The sequence below is a fragment of the Triturus cristatus genome, chromosome 8 (assembly GCF_964204655.1).
Source record: "Triturus cristatus chromosome 8, aTriCri1.1, whole genome shotgun sequence".
NCBI classification, from domain to species: Eukaryota; Metazoa; Chordata; class Amphibia; order Caudata; family Salamandridae; genus Triturus; species Triturus cristatus.
In genome coordinates this window covers 1665959472-1665978053 of record NC_140591.1, presented here as the reverse complement: position 1 = coordinate 1665978053, position 18582 = coordinate 1665959472, and the positions used below count along the sequence as shown (strand labels likewise).

General features: G+C 41.2%; 1 protein-coding gene across 1 annotated transcript in view; it reads left to right on the top strand.

Annotated features, from left to right (window-relative positions):
* LOC146808526 (vomeronasal type-2 receptor 26-like) overlaps positions 1-17577 on the top strand; it is a 79683-nt gene extending 62106 nt beyond the window's left edge. The window contains exons 3-5 of the mRNA XM_085623978.1: positions 2471-2698; positions 7908-8031; positions 16670-17577. Coding sequence (XP_085480104.1) covers positions 2471-2698; positions 7908-8031; positions 16670-17577 — 1260 coding nt within the window. The remainder of the gene's footprint in view (positions 1-2470; positions 2699-7907; positions 8032-16669) is intronic.
* The last annotated feature ends 1005 nt before the right edge of the window (positions 17578-18582 follow it).

The window sequence follows — 18582 nt, the reverse complement described above, 5'->3', positions numbered from 1 at the left end:
TTAATAACAAAGACCCAACATATCCAGTGGCTCGACATATCAACAGAGTACACAATGGTAAAGCAGAAGATTTGGTATACTTTGTGGCTGACAGTATCAAGAAAAATGTTAGGGGTGGGAATAGACAACTTGCTCTGAGGAAATTGGAGTCACGATATATTATTCAATTAGATTGCAAGATTCCTAATGGTTTGAATGCCGACGAAGCGCTAAGTGTTCATCTATAAATTTCAAACTGCTTCTTCAGAAAATCCTTGTAAACAATCCTTTGAGTCGTGACCCAGTCTAGTCATTTTTGATTCAGCTGAATTGTTCATATGTGCTCAGTAAGTCCTCCGAGGTTAATACATGGCAATAACAGACTAATATTATGTGGCTGCATTGTCTTTTGGTCATCAATAGTAGATTTCTTATATTGTGCTTTACGAATGCCCACTTGGGCTGTACCTCCAAATGTTTATGCACTATGCACTGTTTTTTTGGGAATTTTTCCTGCATTTTTTACAAATAATGATGTACTGATATGCCCTTTCTTTCAAATACTTTGTATCGTTACATTTTTCGATTGACACTTGTCTGAGGAAAGACTTGTTTGACATAAGTATTTCTTTCATGTAAATTGTTTGTTGATTGGTTGCCAAGTAATTGGGGGGTGTGTACTTTGTGCACATTACCAGCTTATAAGCAGTATATGTGAACTGGGTCAGACACAGTGAGCAAGGCGGACTCGTTCGCCGAAACGCGTCTGTGCCACAGCTTTTGAAATAAAGCATTTCTTTAAAAACATCCCACGGAGTTGGTGCCTGATTCGTATGCAAGGAACCCGGTTTGGAGCCAATATATATATATATATATACATACATATATATATCACTCCAAAAGTGCCCCAGATCATAAAGACGCAACTCCGTGACTGAACAGGTCACCAACCTTCTTTATTTGGGAACTGCGCAATGTGTCTGTTTGTTGACAAGGTCCCAGGTCACCAACCTTCTTTATTTGGGAACTGCGCAATGTGTCTGTTTGTTGACAAGGTCCCGACGCGTTTCGAAGTACATTCTTCTTCCTCATGGGACGACACAAGAATGAGGAAACGGAGCGCTGCACCCATATTTATCCAGAGCGTATGCACTCTCAGGTGAGTTGCATGCTGGTAGATGCAGTGTTGCTTTTGTTCCTTCGGTGGAATCCGTGCGCCTCAATCTCAAACCTTTGCGTGTCATTGTTCATTTTTCATTTTTACAGCCCTCCAGTGGGCTACAGACACATTATTCAGTTCCAATTAAGCAGTTCACTCACGCTGCAAATTGGATGTCTAATGGCATTCCCAGCAGTCCCGCTATCTCATTCCCAGCGGGCGGTGCATCCTCCGCGGTTGAGGCTAACCGCGTGAAACATCACTCTATATATACATATATATATATATGTGTGTATATATATATATATATATATATATATATATATTCATTAAAACAATGGTTACAGGGATGTTATAGTTAGGTTCTGAATTTACTTGTGCAAAACCATAGCAATTCAGCAGTAAAAATAATGTTTTAAAACTATAACTAGCAACCAAAGTAATATCATTTGAGATGTCATCAGTAATGTCATCAGTGATGTCACTGACCGTGCCATGAGTGATGTAATAAGTGACGCCATCAGCAGTAAAATGTCAGACTAAGTATAACGTCCCTGAAACCTCTGGTTTTTTTCAGTAAATTTCAAAGTTTTTTTAAATGCTAATTACTAACTATAATGTCACTGAAACCTGTGGTGTTTTCAGTGAATTTCAAAGGTTTTTTAAATGCTAATTACTAACTATATCGTCCCTGAAACCTGTAGTTTTTTCAGTGAATTTCGTAGTTTTTTAAAATGCTAATTACGAACTATAATGAATTTCTAAGGTTTTTTTAAATGCTATTCTATAACTATAATTGTAGTAGTCACGTTTGCAGAGTGGTGCAGAAAGGAGGCTGGGCCACAGACCAGCGCAGGAATTCCTCTGCGTAGGACTTACAGAAGGTACCAGGAGGGCTTTTTGGCTCCCAAAGTCCCTCAGGAGTAAAGTGGACTTCATCCCCAACCCGTAGTGTGCCAGGAGGCGTGTTTGCAGAGTGGCGTAGAAAGGGGGGCATGCCCTCTGAAAGATCTACTCTAGCCGTTACGACATTGAGTCAAAGGTCTGTTTTTTTCAAAAGCAAATAGTTCATTTTTGTTCATGGATATTGGTTTGGTTATTTGGCAAGTTGATACTTTATGTCCTGCAGGAAACAACAGTAGTTTTGAATAATCTTAAATTAATTTCATTCTGTAAAAGGAATATTGAAAAAAAGATAGGTTTTTTTCGTTTGTGTTAAATCAATGAAGCAACAAAACTATATTTGCACTACAGATGTTTGTTTAAGTTTTGGAATGGATGTATGTTTAAATGTATATAGACAGTGTTTTGTATCATGCTCTTCATCATTAGATCCTTCACTATCTGAAAAATCTGCACTTTAACACCAACACTGGAAAGGAAATTTTCTTTGATGCCAATGGAGACGCCCCAGCAACCTACGACATACTGAATGTGCAGATATCTCAAGATGAAGTATTCAAGCTCGTAAAGGTAGGAAAGTTAGACCCAACTGCACAAGAAGGTGAAGACATCATCGTCAACACTACCGCCATCCTGTGGAGCGATGGGTCTTCTCAGGTGAGATCATTGGTTTGTGTACAGGCATTTATTAAAGCAGTAGCACCACAAATCTAAAAAAATCTTTCTTAAGAAATGTCTTATTCTGGTGTCATGAAGTGTCAAAGAACAATTACAGAAGATGCCTTGATTGGTACATAAATTGATAGAACTAGCAATTAATTTATCATATGGAATAATAGCTCAGTTGAGAAAGACTAAGTAGCTTATTTATGTGCCCTTGCGTCACTTTTGCGCCACCATTGCATCACTTTTTGGGATGCACCAGTGGTGTAAAAATGCACCATTTTGCGCCAAATTGGCACATCTATAATGTATGCGGGGGGGCGTTCCGACGCAAGAAAGGGTTGTAGAAGTGATGCAGTGAAATCTATGAGATTTTTCTGCGCCACTACTAGGACGCAAATATCTTACGCCTGTGTCATGACGCAGGAACATTTAACATGAGACTTGCCCATGAGTAATGGCCCATTGCTGGAGTTGCGTCACTTTTGTGACACACTCCAGCAATGCGTCATTTTTTGCGCCTACAGACACATCAGAAATACTGACGTATCTCTAACTCCATGCGACATGAAGCGTACTACTGTAAATATGACGCATCATTGGTGTTTTCTCACAGCGATGCGTCACTTTTCATAAATGAGGGCCTAAGTGTAAGAGTGTGTGAAGGAAGATATAATGGCAGATATTGATGTTAGAAGTGCAACACTTGAAAGCCTGAAAGGATTTGGGATATATCAGAATATGAATTAAGATCAAGGTGCTAGTAATTCACTAATTAGTGAAGAAATGCCAATGAATTACTTGAGCATGAAAGACGTTTCTGAGACACTAGCAGAGCTGCAACTATTTCCAGTGGGAGAATGGCATGCAAAAACACAAAAAGACTAACGTTGGGAACTTGATTTGGGAACCTATAAACAGTAATTTGGAGAAACCACTCAAATTATTAGTCTGACCTCTCACACCAAATAGATTTGCATTAAACACCACAACTGAGTATTTTCCCATTGGCATTTCTATGATGACCTCATTGCAGCTAAACAGAAAGCTCAGTACCTGAGTCACACTGCTCATCTCTGCCACAAATTCATCCTCACCAATGGTCATTTATTTAATTATAGGACACAAGCAAGCCTGGACCCACACCCACTGTACTTCCCTGTTTGGTTCAACCCATACTCACCTAGCCATTCCCAGAAGGCTTTGCCTCTAACTTCCTGCGCATCACCAGGGCCAACATATCTCACAAAGTAACACCACGGTCTAAGGCTGCTTTCTGATGGAAACCAACCTTGATTCTTTCTTCCTGGGTGTAAACAGGAGGCTATCATATATCTGTTGGTTTGGCAAATGTCAGGCACATCTTCCAAAAAGGAATGATGTGATTGTTCCAAACAATAACAGCATTTTACATTAAAAATGTAAGGCACTGAAAACACAAGTGAGGCTTGAAACAGCCTGCCTACTACATACTCAAACACACTCCACTACCAACACCAATATGTATGCACCAGAGCAGGACATCACATGGAAAGAGTCCAGAGTCCTGAATCATAGATACCCACAACACCTAAACACATATATTAAGTCTCCTTCATTATCCCTGGAGGAGGCAGAAGAGAAGAGTTTAGATGTTGGACAAAGCCTCTGCATCAACTACATGCCAAATCTGCTTGGGTCTAGATCCTGCTTGTCCTGCCTCGCTTGGTCCATGCGGTAACTAAATGCTGTCTGCTAACCCTTCGTGACTTAAATCATCTTGGCTTCATACACAATATAAGGTTCCCCATGAGTATGCCTCCAATTTATATGACCTGCTCAGTGTAAATTACACCTTAGCCTTGAATGCGGACTACAATCCCAAACCGCAGGCCTGTCATTGAATCCCTACAAAACAGAAAAGGAGACATTACAAAAATATTGTGCCTATCAAAAATGCATCATCCAATGACAGTTCAGTTGTAGGCAAAGATGATATTTAGAGGTGAAATTCAAGAGATAGTGTGCAAATACAACCAACCAAGGAACTAAATAATTTCCCAACCAGTTCTGGGAATCTTAAGCAAATTGTACAAGAGGTGCTTCTCCCCAGAGTGCTGACGTTACCAGGAGGCTGCTGATGCATATGGACCTATGATGTACAAGCATTTCAAGATAATGATCTTCTTCGCAGATCTAGGTACATAATTCCTCCTGAATCAAAACCTTCTATGATGTAATGCTAAGGGGGTAACATGTGAGTGGATCTTGTGCCATAGAACACTTCTAGAATGCCACATATTATAGACAACAAACATATATACATACATACACTGTGGCTGTAGGTGGTGTTAGTGCTGGGTGATGCCACATCCCCAATGAAGGTGAGAAGGTCTGGTCTACGATTCAAGAAAAAGTCAATATGTAATAGGTTTCTCAAGAAGAAGAGCTGGCCATGGATAATAATATATTTTAAAATGATGCTGAATGGGTGTGTCCTTTCTTCGATAGCAATGGCTATTATGTCAGTATGGTAAAATTCTGTGTGAGCAAATTTGATGTCCAGCATACTCATACTCATGACTCTTTGAGTATTCCACAAATAACGCAGTATTGCCCTACCCTTAAACTGCATGCAAACGTATTACTGCAAAGCGAAAGGGTAACAAGTAACTCCATTGTCTGGATCAGACTGGGACAGAAACTCCCAATATTGAGTAGGGTGTAAGAGAAGGACTTCATACATGGAGAAAGCCTTTGCCATTGAGAAGTTAGAAATACATTTCTTAAAGACAAAATTCACTTTTGAGACATATTTCCAACAGCTGAAAATACACCTTTTACATTTCATTATGATGAAATATATACGTAAGTGAGAACTCCCAGGAATCACATGCCTAAACTTTTATTATTTGAGAAATAAACTGTAAACTAACCCCAATCCTATACACTCAAAAATCTACATTTCTGCCATTCCTGTTGCAGCTTTGGGAAGTCTGTAGGAGGCCCTGCTTTTTCTATTCTGAACAAAAATAATTGTTTAGTGCAATAAACCATCATCAACCCATCCTTATCGGTGAGATCCTCTTGGCCTTAACTCAGTGTTGCTATCATAGTTATCTCCCATGGTTTCAGGTTCCTAACATCGTGATGACAGGAATGGATCACACTCTTCAAAACTCTGTCAGGTTAGCATGTTATAAAGTTGTTCTGTATCTAACTTTGCTAGCCACAATTGATTTATGGAAAATTAGTCAATGGTTTAGTTGCCTTTCCTTGTGTCAGGACTCTCAGACCAAAGATAAGATTGAAGCCTTTGGTAAGGTCTAGGGTTCTGAAAATGATCATGCACAAGAAGAGGAGCGGCTTCTTAAGCTTATTAAAAGATCGATCTAAATCTAAAATGGCCGCCAAAACTGGACCGAAGGAGCTGCAGGTTAGCGCTCTAGCTTTTCACAAGGCTAATGAAGATGCAGGTGCTGAGCGGTTGCCGCTTCACACTTCACCAAGAATCTGAGGAGAGAGGTTGTTGCCAAGCGTCGCGAAGTCAGTCAGGGAAAATTGATACTACGTTGCGCAAACCAGTTCTTGAGCATTGTTAGTTTGTAGCGGAGATAAAACAAGTTCCTGATATTAAAGCCGAAGTTCGAAGTAGAGTGATAAATTGTCGAACATGTAACAATTGATATTAATACAGTTAAAGCAGCTTGGGGAGTCAAACCAGTAAAGGAAATTGTATAATAATATCCATGAGTACGCTCCTTACCATGTAAATAGAGATTTACTTCAGACACAGTTTCCAGAACCTCTGCGTGTGGAGAGATCAGTGTACAGCATATTAGTGAGAGTAGAGAGAACGGCGAGAGATTGGAGGAAGCAGGAGTTTCAGACGCACTCAGAAGTCAGAAATAATTTAGTATTAAAAGTATACTCACCAGAACAGAATCCCGTCGAGGCGCTCGTCTCGAGTCCTTGGGTAAGGACCACAGAGAAGATACCAGAGCAAAAATAAATACACAAGAAATAAGTAAGGAGCACAGGAAACTAATAGTGTTCGATTTAATTACAGCACCACATAAGAAAGAACAGAAAAATAAGAACCAGGACCGAAAAGAAGAGAAGCATTGGTCACTATAGACAGGGTAGGTGATAGAGGAGGGTTTCATGACACACCACATACAGCTAGGTAGGAAGGACAAGTTAATGAATAATGTTGTTTCTCTTTTAGTCACGATTCACCTGTCCCGTCCAAAGAAGATAGAAGGGTCTGAAGAGTGAAGAGCCAGGAGGACGATAGTGGCTGTCTCTTCTCTGTCCCATCCCCTTTCCCCCCTCAGAATTCCTGGGTGTGTTCGCTCAGATTATAACGCGAAACACCCGGAAGGCTAGGGGAGGTACTGGGAACTTGCGACATTCTGCTCCCGTGCTACGAGGCCTTGACACCTTGCATCTCTATGCACTTTTAAGTTAATTTCAACTTTGTTGGTGACTAATTCATCCAAGTCTTTCTCCGAGTAACCAGGATCACTCTTCTCTTTTTCATGAGTATTTTTATTTATATTTTAAAGGTTTATGACTTTTAGTTTCCATGTATTGATGTTCCTTCTCTCTCTGCTTAAGTGCTCTGTCTGTAACCCAGAGACGTTTTAATGCATGGGCAAAGTGGGCTCTGGCCCAGGGCCCCAGCCTTTCAGAGGACCTCCTGATAGAGCCAGCTCTGTTCTGGAGAGAGTCATGCCCTAATGACCTTGAATATTTCTTAAATAGATTGTTTTAAATACTGTTTTCCTTTAATATACTTTTAATGTGGGTGATGTGTGGGAGCTCAGTACAGACATTTTACAAGGAAATGTTGTGTTTATGTTTCATACAACATTCATAAAAAGTTTCTTTCAGATCAAAACAGGGCCTCACATATGAGAAATAGGAGGGTGTCACAGAGATTTGCAGTCATATTGATGATCTGCTACTGCTGTGTTACAATATTAAAAACACACAAAATTATCCCTGAAAATGACATGTAAACACATTTAGAATGTGGACCAATGTGTCTGGGCACTGTCAGTGACCTGGCCAAAGAAGATATGGAAGAGCTGAAACCGTATCTTAAATTCAAAGCTGTTCCGAACAGGGGCCCTCAAAACACAATCGGCCCAGGGCCCCCAAAATCCTTAAGATGTCCCTGCTGTAACCGGTCACCACTATCTTTTCTCCCCCTCTGCAGGTCCCGCGTTCGGTCTGCAGTGAGAACTGTCCCCCTGGGTACAGGAAAGCATCACAAGAGGGGCAACCATTGTGCTGCTATGACTGTGTACCCTGCTCCCAGGGAGAGATCAGCAATGACACTGGTTAGTCAATTATTCTTCCTACTCACTCACTTCATCCTCAGCGTCAGAGAGTAGATCACTCTCTCAAAGAATTGTGACAAAGTTGTGTAATTGATTTGTATTCAGGTTTTATTTGGTAGCGCTGAGTGACAGATTCTGACAATGTCTGAATGTTGAAATCTTTTTTTGTGTGTGGCTCGCCAAGGATAGTTTTCGGTCGCTAGACAGGCACTCAGCGATATTTCTCCAAGACGGGCGGTCACGGAAAGTCGCGACCATTTTTGGTTAGAAAGCTGCCATTCAAGCAGAAAATCTACTCAAGCAGCAGCAAAATCAACTCGAGAAGCAGCGCCTTCTGGCCGTTTGCGGGGGATTCCACTCATTCATGGCATTCCATGGACTCTCACAGAGCTTTTATGTAACTCACCAGAATTCCATAGAGTGAAACTCAGCGAGTTACGCCCAACCCCTAGCATTTAGTAAGATTGTTACTTTTGTCATCAGAATACAAGGATAGATGGCCCACAGAGGGTCACCTTTTTTTAGGTGCCTATTTACTGCCGATTACAAGAGGATGAAGTACCATGAATACTATATTAGGCGACCATTCAGTCAATATATAGCTTGGAGGTCTCTCTGTGTGTGACAATATTGCCCAAGTAATTCCTCATTGGAAGTTTAGCTCACCGACAAATTGTAATAATTTCCACAAGTCTGTTCAGGTTTCAAAGTCAGAGACCAACAATTCATAGTTCCCAAAAATGGCTCACAAATTCTACGTCACGGATTGGCCCCGACCAATCAAGATTGCAAGAAAGTTAAAAGTAAATTAAAACAAATTAAATTTCTAAACTTCAGAAAACAATGGATAATACTTATGTCAGTTCTTTGAAACTCAAATTTCTCATAAGCAAAGCACTAATAGAGTACAGAAAGGACATGTGGGGATGACCTGCCTGCAGAACCACATTACTAAAGAGACAAAACACCCAGCCAGACAAAAACATGCATGGTGACATTGCCTTTTCCTAGCCAGCAGAACTCCTTTCACAACCTGCGGGAAACTACAGTGTGCATGATCTCACTATCGGATGTTGTACACTAATACACATTACTTAAAAATTATGTAATAGTGCAACTCTGGCCCTGCACTTTACAGCCAGACATCTGGATATTGTAATGTAATGTGCCACCTACTAACAAGGAATCAACAAAAACTGCTACCAACAAAAATTTGGCACATAACACACAATAGACCTCAATGCGAGGAACCTCCTGTGGATACCATTCCTGACTAGAGCAAGTTTTCTGGAGTGCCCGGGTCTAAACTAATGAGGTGCATAAACACGTGACCCGATAAGTTTGGACCTGGAGATGCTGGGTCCGTGCTGTTCAGTGTCAGGGCCGGCTCTATGGTGGTGCAACGATGTGGCCGCACTGGGTGCTGACCAGGAGTTGGGACACGGACCTCAGGGGGGCACTGAGTGTTGCAGTAATGCACGATTTAAAAGCACCTGCTGCAAAGATACAGGCAGCAATACAAATGTCATGCTAACTCTTGTGATTAATGTTGCAGCTAGAAAGACAGAGATTGGAGTTTTACCTAGTGGCAGTTTTAACTCACCATAAAGTACTGCATTGTGTGTATGCCTGCTGCAAAGAACAGGTCTGTATTTTATGCAGACAGCTGATTAGATTAGTAACGCCAGCCTTTACCAGCACTTTTAAACAAATGAAATGTATTTGAGAGAGGGGCTAGGATGAGATGCTGGGCCCTTTTGCTGGGAGGTAGTGAGAGAATACCAAGAGGAGGTCATATTGTGGGGCATGCCAAAAAGGATTTTTGCACCAGGCACCACCAGTGCTAAACACACAAGATGATGGATGGAATGTTGCACATTGGCAAAACATTCACCCCCAGTCACAGATCTGGGTTTAATCCATCGTTATTTTGCCCACCACTCCACCCCAGTTACGACATGGCCATATGCAAATCAGTCTTGACCCTGTGCCTCATGGGAACAGTCCAGCCCGAACTGCCAAGACATGTCTTCCCTGGACTGGAATCAAGCATCCTTGGACCGGTTTCGGGGTTTCACCCCTCTTCAGCCAGGATAGCTTGACTCCAGTGGCGTAGTGAGCACAGGACCCACGTCTGGGCATACCCTTCCCACATAGGGCGAACAGCAAAACACACAAGATGATGGACGGAATGTTGCACATTGGCAAAACATTCACCCCCAATCACAGATCTGGGTTTAATCCATCGTCATTTTGCTCACCACGCCACCCCAGTTCAGACATGGCCATATGCAAATCAGTCTTGACCCTGTGCCTCATGGGAACAGTCGAGCCCGAACTGCCGAGCCATGTCTTCCCTGGACCGGAATCAAGCATCCTAGGACTGGTTTTGGGGTTTCACCCCTCTTCAGCCAGGATAGCTTGACTCCAACAGAAATATGAAGACAGTCTCAGCCAACGCGTTTCGTTCAGAATTTAACTTCGTCAGGGCATACGCGAAGATTAGAATTAACTCAGGACCAAACACCCAGTGGCAGTACGAGAAGGGAGCACGAACCTCTGACGGCTCCAGAATCTATTATTGTGCCCTTATCAAGGAGGCACCTGCGTTTGCCTCAGACCCACCAAATGATAAAGAAATGCTACATTATCAATATTGGTTTCTCCTGAGAGACTGTTTGTCGACTATACAGACAACTGCCCCATTGTGGAGTTAATTCTTATCTTCGTGTATGCCCTGACGAAGTTCAATTCTGAACGAAACGCGTTGGCTGAGACTGTCTTCATATTTCTGTTGTATGATCACAATAAAGACTATTTCTATTGAAAGAACATTGACCACTTAACAGAATAATCTGGTAGTGCACCGCTCCATTATCTCTTAAACTTTGTTTATCTGCCTGGCAGTTTGCATCCTTTAACGGCGGATGTAGGAGCAGTTTGTGCACATCAACTATAACTATATTATTAACCACACTTCATGGGAACACAGCAAAGAGGTGTGGCATTTGGAGTCCACCGTTAGTCCTTGGTTTCTATAGATAGCCATATTTGGTGCTTAGTGATCTGTGGCTCATTTTCATTAAAATATTTAAGAATTCATAGCTTTGGGTCTGCAGACTGATTTTTAGTTTTTTGGTGTCAAATAATGTAATAAAATGTACTGTATTTTTCTAAATTGTGTTTTGCCTTTACTTTATTATTGTTTGTGTGCTGTATAACTACTTTACACATTACCTCTGAATTAAGCATGATAACTTTTTGTGCAAAGCTACACAGGGTACCAAAGGGTAAGTTAGTGACTTTTTGTGTTTCACCCTGACAGTGATTGTGGCTGTTGCTTGACCAGTGCTCACACCACAGTCAAGCAACAGCACCATTTCTCACAGCAGGTATTTTTTACCAGAAGTGGATAGGTAGTCGCTACAAACCATGCACACTAAATCTGATCTTTCCTTGTACATCACTTACAGCCAGAGGAGCAGTTCATTCAGGCAGCCGGAGCACCACGCTGTTTCATCCTTTACATAGCCGCTAATCAAGTCAATCTAAGATGTTGAGTTTACAGCTGTCTAATATGGCCATCCTAGAAAGAATACAGTTACAAAGCATCCTTCTTCCTTTATTGGGCCATCACACCAAATGGCACTTTGAAGACAGGGTGAGGAGGAGGGCTGTACCATTGATGTGCAGTCTCTGGTACACAATTACTCACCACTTGATAGAGAAACATACAGCGGGGCTGCAAAAGTCACACTGCTAAAGCCATTCTGTCTACTTAGATAGAAGCAGTGTATGTGCCATGGCCAATATTAATAATCTTCCAAAGAGTTCAATTTTTAAACTACACAATTCACTGCCTAGCCATGCCTTATGAACTAACCTTCCTGCGGGAGTCTGCAGTGCCACATAACAATGGAAATCTATTTTTAGAACAAGAAGTTACTTTGCAGTCTTACTTTCATTCAAGCATCACAGCGTTCTAACTTTGTTGTGTTTTAGGTCAATAGGAATCCACTGCAATCCCTAGAGTCCTTTCAATTTCCCCAGGCACCATGGACATCGATTTACCAACATGTCTGGGGCAACAGAAGTGACATCATATACCCTTTGACTTTACCAATGTCATAGGAAGTAAAATCATATCATCCTTGAACCTGATTTTTTCCAGGCAGGCATGTCACATGACCTTAATATTGCAACAGTGATTAGTTTAACAGCATAACACAGATAAATGTCTCTTTTGGATGCCACCACCACTGTGGTGCAGGCTTGATCCTTTAAAGGTCCTAATACTTGCATAATACTTTCCCTGAATTGTAATGCCCAAGCCAAGTCAGTAAGCAAGACCTCCTCTTGCAAGTTTAAATACCACTTTGAAAAATGTGAAAAGAATGGGATGAAATGGTACGTTTTAAAGCTAAAATGGCATATGAACTTTGAGGGATGCTAAAAGGGCACTTATAACACAGTCAAATCCTTCATGGTTTGCCAAGCCAAAGAACCCTTATGTTCCCTAGGAGTTTGACATCACTTTTTTAAAATATGGTATGGGTACCTCGATATGTCAAAAATTAAAATTACCTCCATTGTGCCAAGCCCAGCATTTTGTCAAGGATACCTCCTTATACAAGAATTTTGCAAGTTATGCTGTTCATACACTGATATACCATAGGTATAAAAAATGACCTTAGTATTTCAGAACCAGCCTTTTATCATGGTTGCCACCCTCCTATACCAGGTTGTCACCTCTATCGTAAGAATGTCCTCATTTAGTACCATCACTTCACCATTGGAGTCCACATGCCAAGAGACTCCTCAAGTGTGCCAGTATTTTTCCAGGGATGCTCTACATGGCATGAATTACCTCTAGTATGCCAGTACCAGTATTTTATCATTGGTGCCATTTATGCAATACAATTAACCCCAGTTTGCCAGTATGTTTTTACAGGTGTATGTCATGCCAGGTACAGCTGCGAGTATGTCAGTGCCAGTATTTTGCCCTGGGTGTCTCTATAAGAGAATTATTACCTTCAGTGTGCCAGGGACAACATTAAACTCACAATCATCACATCAAATTCTTGCTCACACTCATTCACTCTCTGACAATCATTCTCTCACTCACACTCATTCTCACACTCTTACACCCCCATATACTCATTCTTCTTCATTCTCACTCACTCACTTGCATTCACTCTTCATCTCACTCATGCGGACACTTAGGCCCAGGTTTAATAATGCTTTATGCCGAGTTTGCATCACTTTTTTACAAACCCTGAGCAACGTTCTAAGGTGGGATTTACTGTCCAACACAAATCTGGATTTGCACTGAATAGTATCCCAAAGTTATGCGATGTGCTGGTTTGCACTACTTTATATCAAGGTCATTCCATGGGTGGTGTAGAGCCAGTCTGTGGGTGTCGATGCAAATCCCTATCTATAAACATTAGTAGACATTAATTACCCTCCTTGAGGCAGGTGTAACAAGGAGAAATGTTCTCTCTACTCATTGTTTTACCACCCTTGCATGTGTGCTGCATTCTAGTGCATACATAAAAGGGGAAAAGCCATGAAGCATAGTTTTTGAACTGGAAGGAACTCCTGCCAGTGCAAAGCCTGTGCTTCAGAGAACACACACACGCACCCTCGCTCTATGGCACAAGGGCGTGTGCATTAACACACGATTGACAAAATTGCACCAACGCAAGGGAGAAGCAAATGCACCATATTTAGTAGATATGGCACACTTTTCTCTCTGAATGTGAGACAGCGGTGGTAGACTGCACTCCAATGTACTCCAACTTTTATGCTCACCAGCTTTAGAACTTTAGAGGTGTGCAAGCTTGACCCGCACTCGCCCAATTGAGCTTTAGTTGAATATAGTAAAAAGGAGACTACTCTGGTCCCCAGTCAAGCTGCACAGCCATATCCATGAATGAATCAGGTAAATCAAACATCTTTAACCATTTTCCACAATTTAGTCTTCTCTTTATCTACATTTAATCCATTTTTATTCCACATTTTTCATAAAATTTCAATTCATTTCACACGTTCAAATTGCCCTCCCAGGCTTTTCACAGTAGCATTGGAGAGTTTAACTATTCCAAATGTCACAATTTTTAGAAAAATACCCAATGCATTTCAGGATTGTTCCCTTCGTCAGGGGTATCTAAAATACAAGAATTCGTAAAAAAACATCAGCATGAATTTTATTCAACGACTCCAGTTTTTGTCATGGGTGCAATCCAACCGTTGGACGGAAAAATCATTGAATATGAGACAGAGGTGATGGATGGCACTCCAATGCACTCCAACGTTTCTGCTCAACAGCTTTAGAACTTTAGAGGTGTGGAAGCGCGGTTTGAGCTTCACCTCCGCCCACCGGTTAGATTGCCCCCATGACAAAAATGGAGTCCTTGAATAATGCAAGAACGAAGATGAGATGAAACGTATAGTGTAGATCAAAGGTCAGCAGCACAGGGAGGTGTTTCCAGTCATGAGCTACAAATTCAAAAATGATCATGGAAGCATAAAAGGACTCATATATACTCATATATATCTCTCCATGTGATAATAGATGTTTTGCAAAGTGACACCACAATCGAGGATATGTCAAGTCTGTATTGCTTTTATTGATATGTACTCTATGTTCATTGTTATTTTTCACTATTGAGGTTGGAGTGATCTGTTGCAGGGTTGTTCGGGGCAGCCAGGAACACTGTGCGGGATGATTAGCAAGGCAAGCTGGGAAATGTAGTGTGAATGGGTAGGCAGTAGGAAAGAGCACAGTCCTGTGTTTGTTTCTATTAGACACACCTGGTGAAACATGTGAAGGGAGAACAGAGCTGCCTGCCCCGAAGTTGATGGAAGATAAACGTGATAAAAAAGGGAACTAAATATTGAAACTAACTTGAACTGGGTCACTTCGGTCCATGGTCATTCACAAATGCAGTTAAACATCAGTGGCCTTATGTATGAACACATTTTCCCATAGACACAGAATGGATAAAAACCTTTGATACATCTGGCCCCAGATGTGGTAAGCACACTAATGGCCTTTGGTATAAAGGGGTTGTCCTCTCCAAGGAAAGGGGTTTCACTGGTAAATATGGGGGTGTGGGTGGTATTTAAGAACTGGAGGTTTTATCTTGCTTCATAGAAGATAGGTGTGTCGGTCTGTAATGAGGATTGTTTTTGGGTGGAGGAATCAGTAGTCCACGGAATCTTAGTTGGGTAAAAACACATGTCGTTTTTCATGCAGCATATACGAACTTGAATACAATTATCACAGTTAATTCAGTTAACAGAACAAAATTCATGCTGATGGTTTTTTATGAATTCTTGTATTTTAGATACCCCTGTTGAAGGTGCATTGGATATTTTTTTTAATCGTGACATTTGGAAATGTTAAACTCTCTTATGCTACCAGGAAAAGCCTGGAAAGGCAATTTGAACGTGTGAAATGAATTGAATAATTTTGAAAAACGAGAAATAAAAATGGATTAAATGTAGATTAAGAGAAGACTAAATTGTGGAAAATGGTTAAAGATGTTTGATGTATCCAATTCATACATGGATATGGCTGTGCAGCTTGACTGGGGACCAGATTAGACAGTTTTCTCTCTCCCCTTGATGCAAGGCAGCGCAGCAACTTTGCTACAGCATTGTCTTGTGCCAAAGAATAGTAAATCTGAGATGCAATCACACTCACTACCTGTCACTCCCTCTCACACATACACAAATAACACAACTACTCTCTTACATGAACACACTCTCACCCCCAAGCACACACACAACATACATTTTGAATCATTTTACTTATCACAACTGCCACCAAAGGTCCCTTTCCAACAAAGTGTGCTTCTTTTATATGACAAATGAGCAGAAAACTGTAATTTGGAGCCACCCTGTGGTCTTGGCACATATTCTGCAACCTCAGAGCTGCAGCCCCTGGAAACACCTAACTTATGTCCATGCCAGAAACCAAACTTTAGTGATGGGAAAAATCAGTTACATCACGGTGTTTACACCGCAATACCATCCCAACGCTCTTATTACAACGCAAGTCATTACAATGATGGCGCTCTAAGCTAACGAATAGTATGATTTACTATTCCAACACCTTCCCTACTGTAACGTAGGCTGGAGTTTGAATAGTAAATCATACTATTCCTAAGTCCAGCGCCCTCCAGTGCAAGTTGTTGCAACGACTTGCGTTGTAATGCCTGCGTTGTAAATGTATCGCAGTGTAAACACTGCGATGTTACGTCGTATATTCTTTAGTGATGTTACCTTTGCGAGGAAGAAATGAACTCAGTAACCATGCAAGACTTTGGTGTAAACTCTATTGTATATGTGACAAGATGTGTACTGAAGCCATTAACTCATTGCATTAAGAATGTACTATTTGTGTTTTAGGACCTTGGCAATCCATTGGCTGTCTAGATTTAAGGTCATAAAAAAGCCCATGCTGTCCTGATCAATCTCGTGTTGTTGTGGATTTAAATGAGCCTCTCTATTGTAGTATCTCATCTACTCACAGGCATGTTTAATGATTCTTTTAGGCCAAACCATCAAAATCAGTTTTTCCAAGAGGAAATTGTCTGAGATAAATCAAACATCTTTTTTTCTTTTACAGATGCAGTAAAATGCCTTAAATGTGTTGAAAACCAGTGGTCAAATAAGAGACGTGATCGATGTATTCAAAAGCAGGTTGAATTTCTAACAATGAATGATCCTCTGGGACTCACACTGGCCATCTGTGCATCATTGATGACCCTTGTCACTGCTTCAGTGCTGTTTCTCTTCAACAATTACAGACACACTCCTATCGTAAAAGCCAACAACCGGGAGCTCAGTTACCTGCTCCTCTTCACCCTCATGTTCTGCTTCCTTTGCTCCTTCATGTTCATTGGTCGCCCTACGAAGCTCACCTGCATGCTGCGACAGACTATATTTGGGGTCATTTTTTCCATCAGTGTGGCCTCTGTTCTGGCAAAAACAATTCTTGTTGTTCTTGCCTTTAAGGCCACAAATCCCAGCAGCTCATCAAGGAAGTGGCTGGGTTCAAAAACACCATTTTGTATAGTTTTCTTCTGTTCGTTGATCCAAATTGTAATCTGTGTTTTGTGGCTAGCAAAGTCTCCTCCGTTCCCAGAACTGAACATGAAGTCTTACAAAGAGAAGATAATCCTTGAGTGTAATGAAGGAGACACCATCTTCTTCTACTGCATGCTGGGATACATGGGCCTCCTGGCCACAATCAGCTTCATAGTGGCTTTTGTCTCAAGGAATCTCCCTGGAAGCTTCAACGAGGCCAAGCTGATCACCTTCAGTATGCTGGTGTTTGTCAGTGTGTGGATCTCCTTCATCCCGGCATACCTGAGCACCCGGGGGAAGTACATGGTGGCTGTGGAGGTGTTTGCCATCCTGTGCTCCAGCACTGGAATGCTCGGCTGCATGTTCTTTCCCAAGAGTTACACCATTCTTGTAAGACCGGAAAGAAACTCCAGGTCTTATTTAGTAAGAAAAACACATAGTCAATAGAGTCAAAGAAGGACGATGGCCAGTGAGAGAGAGTTTTATTTTCTGGTACACTGATAAATAATCAGGATTAATGATGAGCATGCTGACCATTAAAAGTGACATCAAAAAAACATGCAATTTTTTTGGGGTGTTTGGTAAAAGTGTCCACAGAGCAAATTGATCCATAGAGGATGGAGTTTAACTACCCAACATTTGGCAGTTAATCTCAGTGCACTCGGGTCTCATGTGAATAGCTTTGTGTGCATGTTAATCAGCAATATAATTTTGCTCCACATCACTGTCACACCATTCTGGAAATCACAAAGCCTCCTGTTTGTCTCTGAGAAATAATGAAATATACTCAGAAAAAAAGTTACATGTAGCCCTTTCACAGTGCCAAAATGAAGTGTTTTTTCCACTCTTGTGACTTTTCTCCATAACAACCAATGCCTATTTGCTCCACCAAGAACCCTGTGATTTATCTTTCCCCATCATTATGTCTGTACTAGCTAGCCAGTTTGCTTTAAGAAAGCACCTGGCACAGTGGAACATCAGCTTTCCCTCAAATCTGTGCAAGCGATCATGAATATAAAGACTCCTTGGAGGGCAAACTTGACAAATTATCATATCAAGGTATTCATTGTAATGTATAGTGGGGAGTCAATTGGCACTTGACTTAATGCTTTTTTTCTCTAAATGGCTTCTGTATAGAACCCCAGCTCTTTAAGTATGCAGTAATATTCATTATGGCCTTTAAAATCCCTATAAATAAGGCGTGGTTACCTTCCGGGGTAGAACTTTATCTTGTTTACCTAAGGATATAGACTCTTGAAATTGTAATAGTTTATTTTCTCTCCTTCAGTCACAGTTTTGTACAGTTGTATAGTGTTAGTTTGACCCCCAAATAAGGCAGCAGAGGGTTCAATAGGATCAGGCAATTTCTTGTTTTTCTTGAAAGAGTTGAGGTTCTTATTTGGTTTAACCATGTCTAAGCACTTGTGCTTACACAGGGATTTCACAACAACA